Raw genomic sequence first — 16161 nt, 5'->3', positions numbered from 1 at the left:
GTTTGAGAATCCTGATACATTTTCTGGTGGTTAGGGTTAGATTAAGAATTTGTAGATACAGTGGAAGTAAGTGTTTTGGTGAAATCGGTCAGTTTTTCTGGTCTCTTCATTTATAAAATAAGGTAATCACATCATTATAACAGTTCTTCTGGCTTTGAAATTTAAAATTAAATATGGAGAATCATCCAAATATGGCAAACAAGTGGTGGTAGGAAATGAGTGCCTTTTTTTCTCTGGGTGAGTACAGTGAGTGGATCGTCATTGTGCCTTGGAATCAGCTGAGGATTTCATGATGCCTTTTACATTTTCATGCTTTTTTATCTTCAGAGTAATAGAGATTCTGAAAATGAAGTGTAGTTTGGTACTTTGGCTCATATGTTTTTAAAATTCTACTAACTAATCTGTGGCAATCAGAACCATGAAAGTATATTGTTGGATTAAATTTTTTTTTTTAAGATTTTATTTATTTATTTGACAGACGGAAATCACAAGTAGGCAGAGAGGTAGGCAGAGAGAGAGGGAGAGGAGGAAGCAGGTTCCCCACTGAGCAGAGAGCCCGATGCTGCGGGGCTGGATCCCAGGACCCTGGGATCATGACCTGAGCCAAAGGCAGAGGCTTTAACCCACTGAGCCACCCAGGCGCCGCTAAATTATTTATTTATTTATTTATTTATTTATTTATTTATTTATTTATTTTTAAAGATTTTATTTATTTATTTGACAGAGAGAGATCACAAGTAGACAGAGAGGCAGGCAGAGAGAGAGAGGGAAGCAGGCTTCTTGCTGAGCAGAGAGCCCGATGCGGGACTCCATCCCAGGACCCTGAGATCATGACCTGAGCCGAAGGCAGCGGCTTAACCCACTGAGCCACCCAGGCGCCCCTAAATTATTTATTTTTACAAATGTCTAAGCAACTTGCAAGCTAGATTTGAAAGAGCAAGATTGGTAATTTGATTTCCCACAGACAGTTGATCCACCTCCCTAGCACTCTGAGACAATAGAAAGGAGCACCTGAAAATTCTCTCCATTTGGAGTCATTTCATTGCTAAAAAAAAAATCAAAGGAACGGGGCACCTGGGTGGCTCAGTGGGTTAAAGCCTCTGCCTTCGGCTCAGGTCATGATCCCAGGGTCCTGGGATCGAGCCCCGCATCGGGCTCTCTGCTCAGCAGGGAGCCTGCTACCTCCTCTCTCTTTGCCTGCCTCTCTGCCTACTTGTGATCTCTGTCAAATAAATAAATAAAATCTTAAAAAAAAAAAAAATCAGAGGAGTAACCTTAACTATGTAAGATTAACACAAAAGAAAGCAACCCCCTTCCAGGGGAATAGAGGATTTCTGGAAGAAAAGTGTTCTCAACATATTTTAGTGGAAATGAAATTTAGTGGAAATGGAAATTTACTTGCCTAACATGTTGTAGAGTAGTGAGAATGCATTGCTAGAATTGGAAAATGCCATTATTTGCAAATGTTTAAGTACTGTTTTTCATGTTCACAGAATTCTTCAACATTGTACCAAGACAAGGCTTTCTTTAAGCCATAATTATCGTATATGCTGCTGGAAAATGGTATCTTAAAATTATTATTCTTATTACTCTTTTAAAGATTTTTATTTTTAAGTAATCTCTATACTCAGTTTAGGGCCTGAACTCACAATCCTGAGATCAAGAGGTCACATGCTCCACTGACTGAGGCAGCCAGGGGCCCCTTAAAATTATTTTAAAAGCAAGATTTTTAAATTGTTTTATTGTTTGCATACATACCTCTAAGTTCAAGTTACTTTCATCTAAGTCAAGTGAGAAATTCTTTGTAACATTAATATTGTTTTATTAAGAAAAATATCCACTTACTAGGAAAACTCTGCAAAGTCCAGCTTTTATGTTACACTTTGTCTGTAATTTGTGTTTCTTTTTTCTTAGTGGAGAAAGAGGGCAGGGGAATTGATTGGATTTGAAGTATGTGGAAACGTAGTTATCTTAAACTATGATATTACAGTATTCTATTGTATTTCCATAACTGTAAAAGTAAATTCTTTAACATTGACTTAAAGGAAATGATTCTCAGACTTTGATTTCTGTATCTGTACTAATTTAGTTACAAACCTATATGTTGCTGTAGTTCCTAATGTTTTTCTGTGTTCTACGTAAAATTCAGCAGAACCGTGACTTTCCAAAGATATTAGAACTTAAACTGCTTGTCATAGACTAATTTGGGTATCCACTTCTGGAAAAGTCAAAATATATGTAAGAATTCTACAGTATCCAACTTCTGAATAAAGTTGCTTCAAAATTTTGTAATTATTTAAGTCAATAATGGATAACTCTCTTTCCTGCTATTTTTATTAACTTGGTTTTAGGTACCTGGGATAAAGGATAACAATATACTGCCTTTGCTTTTGAGAGAATCATTCATACCCAGTGTGGGAAGATTTCTTGCATACTCTGATGACAAAGTACATGCTCTCTTTTTAGATGGCATTACTCTAACCCTAAATTGGAATTTCAGCTCTTTTATGGAAAAGAGTCAGGTGATTATATTTCAGACTGAAATCTATTTTTCATTTTTTTAATCTGTGGAAATAGAACAAAGAAAATAAAGTACCATACTATTTCAATTTATTTTTTGAAGTGTAAAATGCATTAAAAAGTTTTAGTGATCTCATTGGATTTCCTAGCAAAAACCAGAAAGGTTGACAAATAATCATTGTTATAAAGGTAACTGATTATATAGAGAAGGACTGGTATAGAGGAGTGGTTAAATAATACCATAATCCTTGTAAAAGATAAATTTTAAATTAATTAAACCTTTAATGATTCATCTACTTATTATTTTTTAAATTGAAAAATTAGAGAGGCTTTTGTTACATTTTATGTTTGTTTCAGTTTTGAAATTATAAAACTTACCTTTCCTCCTTGCTTCTTAAGGTAGATCAAGGTCTCAACTTAGGTTGGGGTAGGTTAACTTTTCCTGATGGACAAGATCAGTTAATTCAGATTGAACATCCTGGACCATATAAAAGGTACTGAAAAGCAGTTTTAAAAATTCTCCCCACCCCCCCCTTTTTTAAAAAGATTTTATTTATTTATTTGACAGAGAGAGAGAGAGAGAATAAGAGAGAACAAGCAGGGGGAGCGGCAGGGAGAGAAAGAGGGAAAAGCAGGCTCCCTGATGAGCAGAGAGCCCTACTTGGGGCTCGATCCCAGGATCCTGGGATCATGAACTGAGCTGAAGGCAGAGGCTTAACCTACTGAGCCACCCAAGTGCCCCTAAAAATTATTTTTATGATAATAATAACTTTTCCTCTTAGAGGGGAAGCATATAAACATTATTTAAATGTTACAGATATTTTTAGTTTTTCCAGGTAGATAATGTGCATGATGTTATTCTAGCAGGTTTCAGAATTTACAATAATACTGGCATCTAGCATAACTAAATAAATCAAGTCAGCTTTAATCATTTCCATTTGTATTCAAGTGGTTTGTCAAAATAAATGTTTTCAATATAACTGACTTGCTGTGGAAATTGGACTGTGGAAAGCTGTGTTACCAATTAATTAATTCTTAACCAATTTGAGGTAAGGTTTACACAAATAACTAAACTTGGGTATATTTCTATAAAGTGTAATAAAATAATTTGCTGATGCTTAAGATGGAGAAGATTCCTGAAATCAGCTTTTTTTTTTTTTTAAAGATTTTATTTATTTATTTATTTATTTGTCAGAGAGAGAAAACACAAGCAGGCAGAGTGGCAGGCAGAGGCAGAGAGAGAAGCAGGCTCCCCGCTGAGCAAGGAGCCCAATGTGGGACTCGATCCCAGGACCCTGGGATCACGACCTGAGCCGAAGGCAGTGGCTTAACCAACTGAGCCACCCAGGCATCCCTGAAATCAGCTTTTTATGAAATGTTTTTTTGCTTTTGGTTTATGTAATTTGTTATAACCAGTCAACTTGAACATTCTCAACATGTTACTGATATTACTTGAGAATATTCACAAAAGAATTGCTTTTTTTAACCTCACGAATTTATTTTTCAGGAGGGGGATTGGGATTTATTGCATTTTGGTTTAAATGCTCCAATATTCATTGCTGGCTTGAATAATTTGCATCAAAAATTTAGTGTCTTAGGGCCCCTGGGTGGCTCAGTTGGTGAAGCGTCTGACTCTTGATTTTGGCTAAGATCATGATCTTGGGGTTGTGGGATCAAGCCCCAAGTCTGCTTGAGATTCTCTTCCTGTCCCTCAGCCCTTCCCCTCCCTCTGCTTGCATGCGCACCCAAGCATATACTCTCTCTGTCTAAAATAAAGAAATCTTTTTAAAAAACTACAGTATTTGGCAAACATTACTATTTGTTTCAGCTCATCACTTCAGATCATTGATACTTGTTTTGTATATTCATTGAGTTATATATAATTATACATTTATAATGTATAAATTATAAATTTATGGGTGTGTTCTGGTTATAATTATATTTATATAAATATAATTTATATTTAATTTATAAATTATAAATTTATATAAATAAATTTATAAAAATTTATATATAAATATATAATTATAATTATACATTTATAATGTATAAATTATATACTAATGGGTGTGTTCTGGTTTAAATTTTATTTTTTTATTTTTGATGGGTTTCTTTATTTTTTTTTAATTTTAGAAAGCAAATGCTCACTTGTCTTAATGTGTAAAGACATTTTCATTATAAAACATAATGAAACTCATTTTACTTTGTAAAACTAAAAGGAGACTTTAGACATTTAAATTTGAGTTTTGAGTGAAATCCAAGTATCACTTTGTTCTGATTCTTAAATCTCATCTTTATTAATCATGACTATGAGTAAATCATTTTATCCTTGATGAATAATGAAAAAAACTTGCCTTTTCCATTTCCTTTAAAAAAGATTAAAAAAATTGCCCACTTGGGAATTTATCCTTTTCCCCCAAGTTGTCTTAATAATTTTTCCTTTCTAAAAAATGCTTTTATAAATATTACACAAGCTCATTTTTCAAATATTTCTTTTAATGTTTTCAATCTAGATATGTGACAGCAGTTATATCATGGTGCAGAAGACTGACCCAAACTAGTCAGAGAGAGATGCCCACACATCCTTCATCTTCTCTTGTTGAAGAAAATTGGTATGTATATTTCTTTTAAATTTCATCTGTGTAGGAGAGACACAAAAATTAAAAACATCAAATGGTAAACTCTAAGACTTCCTGATAGCTTAAGCTTGAAAATAATTTATCTTTAATCAGATATTTATTACATTTCACCATATTTTATCTGAAGGTCAGAAAATTGCATTGAAAATTTCATATCAAAATGCGTGATTCCTTTAATGTGATAAATTCATCCTGAAAACTTTATGGAAAAATTTAAAGGGTTTTTTTTTTTTTTTAAGTTTTTATTTATTTATTTGACAGAGATCACAAGCAGGCAGAGAGGCAGGCAGAGAGAGAGGAAGGGAAGCAGGCTCCCTGCTGAGCAGAGAGCCTGATGTGGGGCTCGATCCCAGGACTCTGGGATCATGACCCAAGCCAAAGGCAGAGGCTTTAACCCACTGAGCCACTCAGGCGCCCCTAAAGGGTTTTTTTTAAATTTTAGTAATATTAAGAAAAGTAAAATGTTGACTACATAATAAACTTTCAGAAAAAGTTGATTTTGTAATCATTTCTATCGTATTAATTACCTATCCCATATTAATTGGAAAATCAACAAATAAAGTATTTTAGTCCCTCTTGTGTGCCTTTCAGTGAGCAGGGGATTGGGCTTCAAAGGAATATTTAGGGAAGTTAAGTCATTTCAGGGAGGGAACAAGGGCAGAGGTAAAAAACATGTTTTGTCCTGTGAAGACAGGAAGAAAACAGTTTTTATGGAGCAGATGCTATCTGTTCGATGGATAGGAATGGATCTTGTGATCAGTAGAGGAGCTCAGACTTGATGGAATTACTAGTTCGTAAGTAGAACGAATGGCAGAAAGGTCATTAGGAAGGTTAGTATCACTGAGCGGATAATCTGAGTACACAGGTATCCCCTTTTCGAAAGTTTGTGTTATTACACCACTGCGCTTTTACGAAAGACCTCCATCAGTTTGTTCCCGATTTTCTCGGGACCCACCACCCTGAACACGCCTGTTCTTGTCTGATCTCAGAAGCTAAGCAGGGTGGGGCCCCATTAGTGCTTGGATGGGGGTCTGTACCTGTTTTTGCTAACCAAAAGAAATCCAAAAATGATTTTTGGTTTTAAGAAAAAAGGCAAAAAGTGAAAGTAGCATTCAGTATTTTGCCGCGAGCTCTTATAGAGGCAGCTTGTACCCCGAGCCGGAGAGTGGCACCTCCGAGCTCCTTTCCTGGGAACTACACTCAGCCTCTCAGCTTCAAGCCGCCAGAGCTTAGAATGTGGCTGGAAGCCTCTGTGCTTTCTCTCAATTTATTTTGTGCATCTATCAGCAAGATGAGTCCTCAGGTCTCAAAAAAAGGCCTAAGAGAGGTTATTTTTTGGGTGTGGGAAAGATCAAAAAATTGTCCATAAACATTAGTGGTAATTATTTTTCAACTTTATGCCATTTCAGTGTATGATAGTTTTCATAGGAACTCTGTACTTTTGGATAGTGGAGGAAGCCTGTGTTGGAAAAGAGGGATACCGGGAATAATTTAGGAAGCTTTAAGGTAGTTTGTAAGGTGTCTTAGCATTGCATGGTGAAAAAAATATAAACATTAAGCCTGATTCTTATCAGCTTTTCCTAAATTACTTAGAGAAAGAGGTACAAATCAAATCAGTAGGTGTTATTGGAATGACTTAGGTATCCTAAGGATTCAGCTTTCCAGATCTTCCATTCTTCAGCTACAGCCCATTTGGGGGCAGAAGAGTTGCCCAAGTAGCTGGCAAAAAAATGTAGTTGGGATGAAAGGGAAATTGTATGTGACTATAAGATTGGTCACTTCATCATTGCTCAGCTGGCAAGGTTTCAAGATGCTAGCCTTTTCATAGGAAGGCTTTGAAGAGGATAACTATTGAGACAGATGCAAAGCGAGGGCTTGAGGGAAGTGCATACTGGTGATAGTAGCTCTGGGGGAAAGCAGCGAGGAGCAGCAGAAAAAAGAGGAACCGAGGAAGAGTAGAGAGAGGAGATGCAGCCCCTGACAGTAGCTAGCTCCATTTCCCTTGCAAAGCCCAAGACATCTCCACTGTGATTTGTTTTCTTGTCAAGGAAGTGGGGGGTTGAAGGAAGAGAACGGATTGCACAATGAAGAGCTACCAGAATTCATTTCAGTATTTTTTTCCCAACTCACCTTCTATTATTAATTTACTGATTCAACTTTTTAAAAGGGATGCTAGTCAAAACATTGAACAGCAGATAGTTCACAAGAAGTTGGTTCATCATGTGAGCAACAGCATTAAAGGTAGTTTGTATTGTTTGCTTATGGCCAGAAAAATATTTCCTATGTAGGGGGAAAAAAAGTGTTTTGCAATGATGAAGAATCAGCAGGCTTTGGAGTAAATCATATCCAAGACTTTACCACAGATGCTTAAAGTGTTACGAGATCTCTTTCATTCTCCATCCATAGACTGGAGTACAAGGAAAGAGAGCAAGTTGACAAGGAGGTATATGTGTCCCACTGTAGTAAAGCCAGTAAGAAGACAAGTTCTATACCCCTTTGTGAACTGTGAAGACTATTCTAGAGACTCAAATAGAGAGATCTTTTAGATATTAAAGTCCTCATTAATTTTGCAGAGAGCTAGTTGAGTTACAGTATTTCCTAGTTGTGTCCACTACTCATATTTCATTCTAGCTTAATGAGGAAAAAGAAAGAACACACACATAAAAGAGTCTGCTGGAGTTGTACAAATTTAATCCTTTGCCCCATACGAGTTGCTCCAATATCTGTTTCTGTGGAACATGGTTTAAGGGTTAATGTTCATCATGTTAACCATTCCAATCAAGGAGAAGAGAATGTTTAGTATGTTTAGTATATTGTGTTTAAGAAAACAGTAGGTAGTCTATTCCAGAATAAATTTAATAAGAACTACTTATTGTGTTTTGGGGCACCTGGGTGGCTCAGTCAGTTGAGTATTTAACTCTTGATTTTGGCTCAGATTATGATCTTAGGGTTCTGAGATCGAGCCCCGTGTGGGACTCCATGTTAGGCATGGAGCCTGCTTAAGATTCTTGCTCTCCCTCTGCCACCAACCCTCTCCTTCTCTAAAGGAAGGGAGGAAGGGAGGGAGGGAGGGAGGAAGGAAAGGAAGAAGAGAAGAGAGGAAAGGAAAGGGAAAAAAGGAAGGAAAGAAAAAGGAAGAAAGGAAGGAAAGAAGGGAGGGAGGAAGGAAGGAAGGAAAGACTTACTATGTTTTGACACTTAATTCAACTGTGTAAAAGCTTAGCTCTCCAAAATTATCCCTTTCTGAAGAGTTCCATATAAATGAGGTCTCATTATATGTGCAAAGTACAGAAGAACAAAAACATCTTTTCCTCCTGAAAAAGACAATCTAGGTATGAAGATCAGAAAATTAAAGAGTTCAAGAGAAGGTATTGCAAATCAGTATATGATTAGTTAACATAAGGCTATAGGAATTCAAAGGAGGGAGCACTCCTTTCATAGAAGTGATAGGATTTTACTAGGTTTTTTTTTTTTTTTTTTTTTAGATTTATTTATTTGAGAGAGAAGGGAGAGAGTACGTCCATGTACACATGTGCAAGTGTGGGAGGGGGGCAGAGGAGGAGGGAGAGGAACAAGCAGACCCCCTACTGAGCATGGAGCCTGATGCAGGGCTCCAACCCCCCAACCCTGAGATCATGACCTGAGCCGAAATCAAGGGTCGGCTGCTTAACTGACTGAGGCACCCAGGCACTCCTAATTTTAGTAGGTTTTTAAAGTTTGACTAAACTTTGAGGAGGAAACCAGAGGTTATGTCAGGTTAGTATTAAAAAGTTATAGCCAACAGAACCTGTGGGTGGACAGACTTCTAAAGGAATGGGGCCTGGCACTCCAGCAGCATATGGGAGAGGGAGAACAGAATATGAAGGCCCAAACAAAAAGCTCTGATTTTATTTATGCTTATTGTATTTATTTTACTGTTTGATGTGATATCTGGGATTTCATTCTAGTTTGCTTTTGTCTTTTCTTTGGTTAGAAAGCAGTCTTTTAAATTCTTGCATTTTAGTGAGAAAGCTACCTTTTATGGATGTTAGCAGTTTTTGACCTAATATTTGCAAATGGTCTGTTTGAGCAGGTAAAATTAGGTAATACAGTGTTTCAAACAAGGAAACTTTTCCCCCTTTTTATTTCCTTTCTTTATTAACTGTGCAATGTCCCTCAGGTTATGGTAGTGTACCGTGTACCACTGAATTTCCAAAGTGTACCTTTTTTTTTTTTTAACTGTGTTTCAGATAAATAGAAAAAATGGGTTATTTAAAAAAAAAAAAAAAGAATTTTAGCAAGAATGCCCATTACCTTCAAATGTCAGTACTTGATTTAAAAGTCCTCGAGGTGGGGACTTTTATTCATTTTCCTTTTTCATTAAAAGCACTCAAGTAAGTTATCGGTTGAGTCAAGTTGATGTGTTGCTAAATAAAGCCAATATAAAGAGAATTCTTTTTTTTTTTTAAAGATTTTATTTTTAAGTAATTACACCCAACTTGGGGCTTGAACTTACAACCCCAAGATCAAGAGTCACACACTCCACTGACTGAGCCAGCCAGGCGCCCCTATAAAGAGAATTCTTAACTTCTGGCTCTTCTATCTACAATTCTAAACTTTATGAAAAAAAAATCAAGTATGATTATTTGAAATATTGTAGCTATAAAAGAATCAGACAACTATCATGAACTTACTTTTTCTTTTTGCACAGGTCTGTGGCCTCTGAGCTTGAAAAAATAAAGAAGTTTAACTGTATCCTTTAAACCAAATTTATTGTCCTGCATAATTACTCCCTTTCCATTCTAGGCTTAATTCATGAGTCTGTGCTTTATATTATATATTCTGAAGTTTTCTTGAATAAAATTTAAGATATATCTTAGCTATAGAAGGTGCATCATGTCAATATTTATACTTTTGAATGAGTTTAAATAGGACAAAGGGCAATGAACTAGGGATAGGTCTCCTACGGAGACTTTTTCACTTATATAATTATATTTTCTCCATATCCTCACCAAAGCTTATTATCTATTGTCTTTTGGATAATAGCCATTCTAATAAGTATAAGGTAATACCTCACTGTGGTTTTGATTTGCATTTCCATAATGATTAGTGATAATAAGCACCCTTCCATATACCTGTTGACAATTTGTAGGTCTTTGGGAAAATATCCATTTAGTTCCTCTGACCATTTTTTTTTTAAGATTTTATTTATTTATTTGACAGACAGAGATCACAAGTAGGCAGAGAGGCAGGCAGAGAGAGAGGAGGAAGCAGGCTCCCTCAAAGCAGAGAGCCCGATGTGGGGCTCGATCCCAGGACCCTGGGATCATGACCTGAGCCGAAGGTAGAGGCTTTAACCCACTGAGCCTCCCAGGCGCCCCCTCTGACCATTTTTTAATCAGAATTTTTTGCTGTTTAATTGTATGAGCTCTTTATGTATTTTGCATATTAACCTCTTATCAGATATATGATTTCAAATATATTCTCTGATTCCATACATTGTCTTTTCATTTTGTTGATGGTGTCCTTCAATGTGCAGAAGCTTTTTAGTTTGATGCAGTTTCATTTGTTTATTTTTGCTTTTGTTGCCTTTGCTTTAGGTATCAGAACCAAAAAATCACTGCCAAGACAGATGTCAAAGAGCTTACCCCCCGTTTTCTTCTAGGGGTTTTATGATTTCAGGTTATATGTTCAAGTCTTCAGTCCATTTTGAGTTGATTTTTGTGTATGATGGAAGATAGGGATCCAGTTTTCCCAACTTCTCTTATTAAAGAGACCATCTTTTCCCCATTGTATATTCTTGGCTCCTTTGTTGTAAATTAATTGGCCATGTATGCTTGGGTTCCTTTTTTTTTTTTTTTTAAGATTTTAATTGAGAGACAGAGAAAGAGAGCATGCAGGCTGGAAGAGAAGCAGAAGGAGAGGAACAAGTAGAACTCCATACTGAGCACAGAGCCCAGTGTGGGGCTCGATCTCACGACGACCCAGAGATCATGACCTCACCCAAAATCAGGAGTCAGATGCTCAACTGACTGAGCCACCCGAGTGCCTCCGTGGGTTTATTTCTAGACTCTCTATTATGGTTCATTGATCTATATATCTTTTTTTATGCCCATGCCATACTGTTTTGATTACTATAACTTCATGATATAGTTTGAAATCAGGAAGCATGATGCCTCCACCTTTGTTTTTCTTGAGATTGTTCTGGCTAGGGGCACCTGGGTGGCTCAGTGGGTTAAAGCCTCTGCCTTCGGCTCAGCTCATGACCCTGGGGTCCTGGGATCAAGCCCCGCATTAGGCTCTCTGCTCAATAGGGAGCCTGCTTCACCCACCCCCGCCCCCTGCCTGCCTCTCTGCCTACTTGTGATCTATGTCTGTCAAATAAATAAATAAATAATCTTAAAAAAAAAAAAAAAAGGTTGTTCTGGCTATTTGGGTTCTTTTATGGTTACACAGAAATTTTAGGGTTGTTTGTTCTATTTCTTCTTAAAATGCTGTTGGAATTTGATAGGGATTGCTTTGAATTTGTAGATTGCTTTGGTTAGCATGGACATTTTTACAATATTAATTCTTCTAATTCATGAGTACAAAATACCTGTCCATTTATTTGTGTCTTCTTCAGTTTTCATCATAAATGTCTTTCAGTATACAGATCTTTCACCTCCTTGCTTAAATGTATTCCTAGGTATTTTATTCTGATATAATTATAAATGGGATTGTTTTCTTAATTTGATAGTTTGTTATTAGTTATAGAAATACAATTGATTTTTATAAATTGATTTTATATCCTGAAACTTTACTGAATTTATTAGGCTGGTTTGTTTTTTGTTTTTATTTGTTTGTTTGTTTTTTAAGAGAGAGAGGAGGGGGAGAGGAAGAGGGGGAGAGAGAGAGAATTTTATTTTAGAAGATTTTATTTGAGAGAGAGAGAATATGAGAGGACAAGTGGTGGAGAGGGAGAAGTAGGCTTCCCACTGAGCAGGAAGCCCAATGCAGGACTTGATCCCAAGATCATGACCTGAGCTGAAGGCAGACGCTTAATGGACTGAGCCACCCAGGTGCCCTGAGAGAGAGAGAATTTAAAGCAAGCTCCACACCCAGCATGAAGCCCAACACAAGACTTGATCTCACAACCCTGAGATCATGACCTGAGCCAAAATCAAGAGTCAGACGCTTAACTGACTGAGCCATTCAGGCGCCCCTGAATTTATTAGTTCTGAGAGTTTTTTTGGTGGAGTCTTCAGGATCTTTTGTATATATTATCATGGCATCTACAAATAGAAACAGTTTTACTTTTCTGATTTGGATGCCTTTTCTTTCTGTTTTTGCCTAATTGCTCAGGCTAGGACAGTTATGTTGAATAAGAGTGGCGATAGTGGGCATCCTTATCTTATTCCTGATCTTAGAGGAAAAGTTTTCAGTTTTTTACCACTGAGTATGATGTTAGCTCTGGGCTAGTCATACATGGCCTTTATTATCATGAGGTAAGTTCCCTCTATACCCAGTTTGTTGAGAACTTTTCTGCATCTATTGAGATAATCAGATAATTTTTATCCATTTTGTTAATACGGTGTATCACATTGATTTTCATATGCTGAACCATCCTTGCATTCCTAGAATAAATCTCACTTGATCATGGTGTATGATCATTTTAAGGTATTGTTGCATTCCATTTGCTAATATTTTGTTGAGGACTTTTGCATCTATATTCAGCAGAGATATTGGCCTGTAATTTTTTAAAAATTATTTTTAAAGTAACCTCTACACCCAGTGTGGGGCTTGAATACATGACCCTGAGATCAAGATCATATACTTTTCTGACTGAGTCAGCCAGGCACCCCTGTAATTTTTTCTTGTAGTGTTTTTATCTGGTTTTGGTTGTTAGGGTAATGTTGGATTTGTAAAATGAGTTTGGACATATCCCTCTTCTATTTTTGGAAGACTTTGAGAAAGATTAGTATTAATTCTTATTAAATGTTTGTTGGAACTCACCTGTGAAACCAACTGGTCCTGGGTTCTTATTTGTTGGGAGGTTTTAGATTACTGATTCAATTTCCTTATTAGTGATTGGTCTGTTCGGATTTTCTATTTTAAGATTCAGTCTTGGTAGGTTGTATGTTTCTAGGAATCTGTTTCTTCTAGGTTGTCCAATTTGTTGGAATATAATTTGACTCATTTTTCTTATGAAATCTTTTGTTCTGTACATTCCTACCCCATTCATCTAATTTCTTTTATCTTGTGATATATCTGTAATCCTATTCAAATAATAAAGTAGCTCTGCATCAGAGGACAGGTTTCTTTCCACTCTATATCATTCATTCATTCATTCATGCTGGTGAGGGGCAGAGGGGGAGAGAGAATCTTAAGCAGGCTTCATGCCCACTATCAGTGCCTGGGCTGGGGCTGGGGTGGGGGGCGGGTCAGTCAGTTAAGCGTCTGGCTCTTGATTTCGGCTCAGGTCGTGATCTCCTGGTTATGAGATTGATCCCTGTATCAAGCTCTGTGCTGGCATGGAGTCTGCTTAAGATTCTCTCTCCCTCTGCCCCTCTCCCACATCCCTCTCTTAAAAATTTTTTAAGAATACACGGCACAGATTATTTATATTCCTCACTGTTTCTTTTATTCTTTTATTCCCATATCACTCTTCACTTAAAGAAATGTTGAGATTTAGTTCTTTTCTCCTATCACCAAACCGCCATTCAAATACATGTACTCTTTTTCCTTTCTTCCTCTCTTACATATGAACCAGTTTCCTCATCTTTAAGGGATAGATCTTGATAAGTTCTGAAGTACCAGATCTATTATGAATCCTAGAAATCTTCCTAACAGAGAAATAATATTTTAATATGGAGACCAGTCTTTCTGAAATTAAATGTACTTATATAAAGAAAAATGTGGAGGAAAACTCCTTAACTAAGCAACTTAAGTGCTACTGGAGAACAGTGGTATCCTAAACCAGATTTCTAACAAAAAAAACAAACAGTCTTCTGATCATTATGAATCAAAATCTCCAGAAACCTTGCTGGAAGAAGTTAATGAAAAGAGAGTATCAGTGGCATTGAAAAAAACCTCTGAAATCCTTCAGGATATTGACTGTCTTCTATCAAGTTCTAAAAGATGAAAAACAATTATTATATACCTTAAGGATGTTGTTTCAAGTGACTAGTATAAAATTATTAGTAAGCCAAGAAATTATATATATTACTTCTTTGCGATGATATGAAAAATGACATTTAACTTTGGAGGTTACCTAACTTGTAAATTTAAAAATATCTATAATGTACTTTATTAATAAAGAACTGTTTCTTAGAATTTTGAACAATGTCCGATTTCAGATTTATGAGAACATTTTATAAAATTATAGTTGCTGTTTTATCTTATGGAACATTCACTATTAATCCTCAAGGTTTTTTTTTTTTTTAAATATGCAGAATTGTGTGCATTTGGTCATTTACTATTTCGACAGAACTACCAAAAGAGAATTTGATCTTTACATATGTATACACAATATCACTTCAAGCTAAGAATCGAGCTCTTCAGCAAAGACTAAATTTTATCTGAATTGTCTCATATTTTCATTTCTTTTGAACATCTGAAAAAAATTTATACTATACAAGTGTGTGAAACTAAAATAGCTCATCAGAAATGCTGTTTATTGCAACCTAGTGCTGTTTATTGGGAAAACACAGAACCACACAAATAAAGGGACTTCAAGATTAGACCAATATAGCAGAAATGTTCTAATTAACTTCCGATTTCTAGAAAAGACCTGTTTCTTGACATGAAAGAAACAACAGGAAGCAAGGAGAAAAAGAACAAAGCAAGCAGAGCATAGATTAGGAGTGATAATGTCAATGATATGAATGGGCACAATGTTCTCATGTTGGCTTTCTCACTCTGGGCTCCTTGCTACCTTCAGGTTTCAGCACAAATTACCATTTCTTCAGAAGGGCCTCCCCTACTTAGTCTCTATTACATCACCCTATTTATTACCTTTACAGCACATACTAAAGCCATCCAATTTTTCTTTGTGGTCTAGATCCTCCACTAGAACTTGAGCTCCATAAAGTCATTCTGTAGCCTGTTACCATGCATAGTGTTTGGCACACAGAGCATTCAGTATGTGTTGTATAAATCAGTCAGTGCCTTTGGGCTTTAGGGTGACTACAGAGAAAATTGTGACAATTTTGTTGTTTTGGTTGAAGGAAGCCATCCATGTTTTCTTCAATAGTTCTAGAAAGCTTAGAGTATAAGACATGTACAATGCTGCTAAAAGGGCAATGCGGAATTGTTACAGCATTCAGACAGACAAACTGTCCTTAACATGACTAAAAGCACCCCATATTGTGGTTAATGTATTCTTTTTTTTTTTTTTAAGATTTTATTTATTTATTTGACAGAGAGAGATCACAAGTAGACGGAGAGGCAGGCAGAGAGAGAGAGGGAAGCAGGCTTCTTGCTGAGCAGAGAGCCCGATGTGGGACTCGATCCCAGGACCCTGAGATCATGACCTGAGCCAAAGGCAGCGGCTTAACCCACTGAGCCACCCAGGCGCCCTAATGTATTCTTTTTAATTAGCTTTTAAACTATGTGGGTTAAAATGTCTATCATTTTCCATCTCAGTTGAGTCTTTTCCACTGGCTAAAGACCAAGGGTGTGACAAGCAATGAAAAGTTCTATCACTGAGAAACTGAGCCATACTTTAGGGTTCTGAGAGGACTAGGAGTGTGCTTGGAATTGAATATCTCACTTTTTACTACAAAATTGTCTTTCTTTTTTTTTTTTTTTTTTTAAAGATTTTATTTATTTATTTGACAGACAGAGATCACAAGCAGGCAGAGAGGCAGGCAGAGAGAGAGGAAGGAAGCAGGCTCCCTGCTGAGCAGAGAGCCCGACGCGGGACTCGATCCCAGGACCCCGAGATCATGACCTGAGCCGAAGGCAGCGGCTTAACCCACTGAGCCACCCAGGCGCCCCCACAAAATTGTCTTTCAACTGTAAAATATAATCTCACTACTGCCCT

At 36.6% G+C, this 16161-nt stretch overlaps 1 protein-coding gene across 3 annotated transcripts in view; it reads left to right on the top strand.

Annotated features, from left to right (window-relative positions):
- C5H5orf34 (chromosome 5 C5orf34 homolog) overlaps positions 1-14642 on the top strand; it is a 33794-nt gene extending 19152 nt beyond the window's left edge. The window contains exons 8-14 of one of the 3 annotated variants that reach the window (XM_047729795.1): positions 1494-1563; positions 1915-1950; positions 2352-2522; positions 2920-3014; positions 5034-5132; positions 9850-9890; positions 14066-14642. In XM_047729795.1, coding sequence (XP_047585751.1) covers positions 1494-1563; positions 1915-1950; positions 2352-2522; positions 2920-3014; positions 5034-5132; positions 9850-9890; positions 14066-14259 — 706 coding nt within the window. In that variant the 3' untranslated portion in view covers positions 14260-14642. Of the gene's footprint in view, positions 1-1493; positions 1564-1914; positions 1951-2351; positions 2523-2919; positions 3015-5033; positions 5133-9849; positions 9891-14065 lie in introns of those variants that run through there. The other 2 variants (XM_047729796.1, XR_007127423.1) reach the window with 2 other exon arrangements.
- Positions 14643-16161: the final 1519 nt, after the last annotated feature.

Source organism: Lutra lutra, chromosome 5, assembly GCF_902655055.1.
Source record: "Lutra lutra chromosome 5, mLutLut1.2, whole genome shotgun sequence".
NCBI lineage: Eukaryota > Metazoa > Chordata > Mammalia > Carnivora > Mustelidae > Lutra > Lutra lutra.
The sequence above is the reverse complement of the archived record's forward strand: the minus strand, read 5'-3'. Positions and strand labels throughout refer to the sequence as shown.